Below are 5400 nucleotides of genomic sequence, written 5' to 3'. Positions count from 1 at the left end.
TATGTAATTTAACAGCCAACACCATATCTTGGGTCCATTACTTGGATAACAACCTACTGGCTACCAGAACTAGGCCCATAATAAGGCCTTCCTACAATTAAGCTTAGCACATCTCAGTTTATCGAATTTTGGCCCAATTTTCTTTTTTGAAAAAAGGGATGAACCAAACCAAGAGAAACAATATCTTAGTAGAACTCATAAATAAATAACAGTCAAACTCAAAGGTAAAAATACCACAATAAAAACAAGAGTCAAACATCATTAAATAGAATGCCTGTAACCAAACCCTCTGTTTCCATCTTCTTTACGAAAATTTCTAAAGGAAAATTATTATACAATTTACGCGGTTAATCAATAAAAATTAATAGCTGCATTGATATTTTTAAATTTGAATCTCACCAACAGGCAAGAAAGATTTGGTCAAATCAACTACATATTCTTATGAATTTCATAGGTAACCTACTATACACACCTCTACTGCATGTGAAGCAATTCAACATTGTATAACTGGTAACGCCAAAAAATAAAAAAGTCAACTTATAGTAACCCGAGAGAATCATTGAAAGGTGTCAAAAGCACAGCATCTTCTTGAGACTGAAATTTCTATGTCCGTGTCCTCAAAGAGTGAGTGAACTTTCTATCAAGTGCGTGACATGCAACTTGGTAAGATGTATAGTGAGTTTTCATATATGACCACAAATGTACAACGAGAAACAACATTATTTGAATGTGCTCCACCCCTGAGGCAGTCTCCATTTCCTATGCCAATAGATAGAAACTCTTGACCAAAATGGGAATCCAAAACCGTACTCCATTGCTTGATCAGCAGGTCCAGCCACTATCAAAGGCAACCAGACATATCTTGAGTCTCTCAGGTTACTTGGATTCCATCTATCTGCCATGAAAATGAATGAACCAGGGAACCTAGGTAAGGGAAGCACAAAAGTGCTCTGAGCAAGGAAGGTAGCAAGTCTAAACATTTTGTTTCCTCCAATGCATGGATTTCCCATAGTTTTCCAAGGCCCCAAGATTGAATCAGCTGCATGAATCAGTGCCTCATTTGGGGCCCATCCCGTGCAGCCTGATGTGATCATGTAATATGTGCCTTGGTGCTTGAATAAAGCTGGAGCTTCTCTGTGCTGTCCCACAAGAATCCTTCTCATGAGAGATGTCACATTGAGATAATCTTCAGTCAAGGGTCCAATGTGAAGTACATTGTTTTCTTCAGAGGAGTAGATTACATATGCCACACCATCTTCATCTTTGAAAATTGTCATATCCCTGCTTTCATATCCGTGGGGCCTTTGGCTACCTAGATATTCAAATGGACCATCAGCTGCATCACTAATTGCTACGCCAATAGCAGCTTTGGTATAATTGGCATCATCAACATGCATCCACATCACATACTTTCTGGTCTTCTCATTGTAAATCACTTTTGGCCTCTCAAGCACATTAGACTTGTACAAATCGTGGGTTTCATTTGTTTCATCTGCTGCCAATACAATACCCTCATGTTTCCAGGTCCACAAATCCTTAGAAGAATAGCATCCAACTCCTATAATGTCCACCTAACGGAGAGAGAGAGAGAGAGAGAGAGAGAAAATTCACAAGGGTATGCAGCTGAGTAAATATGCATGGTTGGTTGAAAAAAAAAATCCCCTTGGAAGCTAACGGAAGATGAGATTATTACAGTAGGGCATAGGCTTAGCACATGGTAATAACACCATTACTAGAACAAAAAAAGCAAGTTTAAAGTGGAGAAACAAGTTTACTTCATGTCCATAAAGTCCTGGGAGAAAAAGCAAAAGCACATATTAAAAAAAAATGGGGGCCAAAAGCATTCTGCAAACAAACTCACTAGTCTTACCATCTTTGCTCATGACAATAGAAAGTTGAAAATATAAAAGAAAAGATTGTCCAAGTTTTTTGGATGCATAAACAAAAGTTTTTTCCCAGGCCACTCCATATATGAACTTGCTACAGATCAGATGCCTTTCACCTAGCAGCACATTTTGAATTCTTGTAAAGAATTTTCCCTGATTCTTGCTACCAATTAAAGCCTTGGAAACTGGATGAGGGAAGGAACACCAGGTGGAGCTAAGATCTTTTTTTTTTTTTTCTCCTTATTTTTGAATATAGTGTCATGTAATTTCTCCTCTGACTCGTGTAACAATTTAAAGGGATTGTAGAATTTAGGAGAAATTTCAGGGATTATCAGTGTTCAGTGATAAGAAATGTCCTGGAAGTAGAAACTTTGTTCAGTGATAAGAACTTATAATTGGTAGATTTCTGAGCCTTATATGGGTGAATAAAAACATTGCAGAAAATTCATACAATTTCAGTCATTGGCAACCATTAAATTCATTGAATGAAATACAAAAAGCTAAATAAACTATATATTATAGCCATCAGGACAATTATTAACTTATGGTTAAAACAAAAATTCATTAAATTAAAATAACTAACCCGAGCAGCTCCTTTCTTGTGAGCACGGTAGGTAGGTCCATCTTTATATTCACCATACCAATAGTACGTTCTTGATTTTTCATCATATAGAATGCCCCCTCCATGGGCTTGAATAGGATTTCCATCAGTATCCAACCAAATTCTCCCAGGGTAATAGTAATAACTATCATTCCCCGTAGCCTTCATAGGATCTATAACACTTCTTTTTCCAGGAAAGAAAGCGTGCCTCAGTCTGGAATCTTCATCCAAGAATTCATCAACCAATGGGGTTCTTCGCTTAGGCTTAGGCCTGCGTTTTGCTGCCCGAGGGGACCTCTTCCCCTTAGATGGGGGAATTTGGATGTTCTCCTCTTCCACTTGTTGAAGTTCACGAAATTGAGGATGATGACCACTAACACGCAATTGTACCACTCTGCCTTCCCCATCTTTGTGGTGAATAGTGGAATATAGATAAAGAAAAAATAGGCATCCTAGCAAGCTCCATAGCACAACTGACATAGAACAACATCTGTTCCCTGCATTGCAATGTAGAGTAGTTGGTGTTCTATATAGGTTCCTTATCCTCATTTTCTCTTCCTTTTTATCTTCAACGTAAGGCTGCAAATTGCAATTAACAAAATGCAACCTATGGAGACCCGATAACCCCATCAAACAGAAGTCACAAAAATCTAATTCACATGAGATGGGAATAAAACATGTGTGTATTTTATCATGGCAAAATCAGTTTAGGGAAAGGAGTTATGGGTAAAAAAAAAAACCCTGAAAATGGTGACAGTAAACATTGCATAATTGGGTTTAACATGTATGTATTTTTACCAGTAAAATGGTAATATCCATCTTCATTGCAAGATTAAATTGTAAGCAGCCCTAAAAGCATATTGTTTGCAAGTTACCCCTCTAACACTTGTTGATTAGAAGTATCCCAAAGCACAACTCTTGCTACTGAATCAAAGTATTCAGACCCATATATTAAAACTTTCAAAACGAAAGTGTGGGTGAAACAGAACGAACACACTAACCTGGTACAACCCGAACTATGAAATTAGCAAAACTAGCCGACATGGGGTTCTCCTTGTCGTTGTAGACACACTGACGCAACCACCACACTAAGCTGAGTCCATAATTTCCCGGTTCGAATTGGAGGAAATGAATAAAGATGATTTTGTTTTTTGTTGTTGGGTAGTTAACTTTGTGTGCAATTTGGATCTAGGTTGATTACGTTGACTTTGCAACCAAAGATGCCCGTATGAGGGTGCTTTTTGTCTTTTGTTACCGAACCCAGGGTCATGTCAAACAAGGGTTTTAGAAGAACTATGAAATATGAATGATTCCCTTAGCTTTTGCTTTCTTAAATAACGATAGGCATAGGTTGAAAGTTGAAACTGTTCTGTCTCCAAGTACGTTTTGACTAAGACAGGAGGCGACATCTCATGTCTCAAAGATTAATTGACGGCGAGTTTTGTTTGTGTTTCAATTTTATTTCCAAGATAATATATTTTTGGGTAAAGTGTGTGTCATTTTAAAGGATGTAAAGTTGTGTCATTTTAAGAGAGAAAAAAGATAGATAAAAGAGGAGAGAGAGTTGACAAAAGAAATAAATGTGTGGGTCTCACATCTTTGTGAGAGTGAAATGATATAAGTTGTGTCATTTAAAAGGATAAACACTTTTTCCTATATTTTTAGTGATAATTTTGGAAATATTATAAGAGAAAAGTGTTTGTCTTTTTAAATGATATAATTTTGTGTCATTTAGATCCTAGTCGTTGAATCAACTGTTATAATTTATTAGGTTAAATTTATTAATTAATTAATAATTCGTAACAAATTATAATCGTTGATTGACAGAAATACACGGTTAGGATCTAAAATGACACAAAGTTATATCCTTTATAAAGATAAACATTTTTCTCATATTATATTTTTTTATTTTACGTTTTCATTTTTAAGAATTTAAAAGGGATATTATAAAAATAGGGATAGGATCCGTTTACAAACTTTTTTTGCAAATTACACTAAGTACGACCGGTCGTACACTGCATGACTAAAAAGTAGGACCGATCGTACTTAGTGTAATTTGTAAGAGTTTATAAGCAAAAAAAGTATATAAATATAACATGCCCCATAAAAATAAAGGTTGTGCAAGTTTTCTACCTCAACCATGAATAATATGTTTGGATTATTGGATTATAGTTTGCACATCCTAAATTTCATTTTAGCAAGTGAAAACTGAGTTTTATTCACAACATGTTTGGTATAACTATGGCAGGGATGTGTTTGAAGATTATTTTAAGTGTTGTGTTGCACACTATTTGTGGGTTAGTTTATTGATTTTTCTAAAAAGAAAAGAAAATGAAGGATAGTGGGGAAAGGAAAGAATCTACGGTATGCATTAGAAGATAGAAATTATTTCATAATGGATGTCATGATTCTTCATACCATATTAAGAAACTTGAAAATTTAAAGATAACGTAAGAAATTAAGAGTAGAAAGGTATATAAATAAGGGTCATGATATACTTATTATCAAAAATATTTATCATCTTTATAACCAACTTAATTATCATTGATTTTCGTCAATTTAACGGTTATAATTTATTTGACTTTTTGGAATTAATAAGTGCGACCCAATAATTTTCAATATATTATAACCGTTAGATTGACGAAAATCAACGATGATTAAATTTGTTGTAAAAGTGGTAAATATTTTTGGTAGTAAGTATATCCTTCCCCTATAAATAAAGAGTATAACTTTTGCAGAAAAAATTTGTCTGTCATTTTCCCTGCAATATAGTTTGTATCAAAAAATTTATGGAAAATTGTCTATCCTTTTAAATGACACAATTTGTGTCATTTCACTCACAAAAAGAAGTGAGACTCACATCTTTATTTTTATTTTTTTGTCCACTCTCCCCCTCTATGATTTATCTCTTTC

At 34.9% G+C, this 5400-nt stretch overlaps 1 protein-coding gene across 1 annotated transcript; it reads right to left on the bottom strand.

Moving 5' to 3' along the window:
- Positions 1–397: 397 nt before the first annotated feature.
- LOC133308870 (uncharacterized) lies at positions 398–3713 on the bottom strand. Its single transcript, XM_061509606.1, has 3 exons — positions 3489–3713; positions 2470–2984; positions 398–1571 (listed from the first exon to the last, which is right to left on the bottom strand). Exons 1-3 carry the CDS (start codon positions 3529–3531, stop codon positions 720–722), a joined length of 1410 nt encoding a protein of 469 aa, XP_061365590.1. The 5' UTR covers positions 3532–3713; the 3' UTR covers positions 398–719.
- Positions 3714–5400: the final 1687 nt, after the last annotated feature.

The sequence above is a fragment of the Gastrolobium bilobum genome, unplaced genomic scaffold (assembly GCF_033153095.1).
Source record: "Gastrolobium bilobum isolate Gb01-03AN ecotype WA unplaced genomic scaffold, APGP_CSIRO_Gbil_v1 utg5503, whole genome shotgun sequence".
Lineage (NCBI taxonomy): Eukaryota > Viridiplantae > Streptophyta > Magnoliopsida > Fabales > Fabaceae > Gastrolobium > Gastrolobium bilobum.
This window is presented reverse-complemented; position numbering and strand designations above follow the sequence as displayed.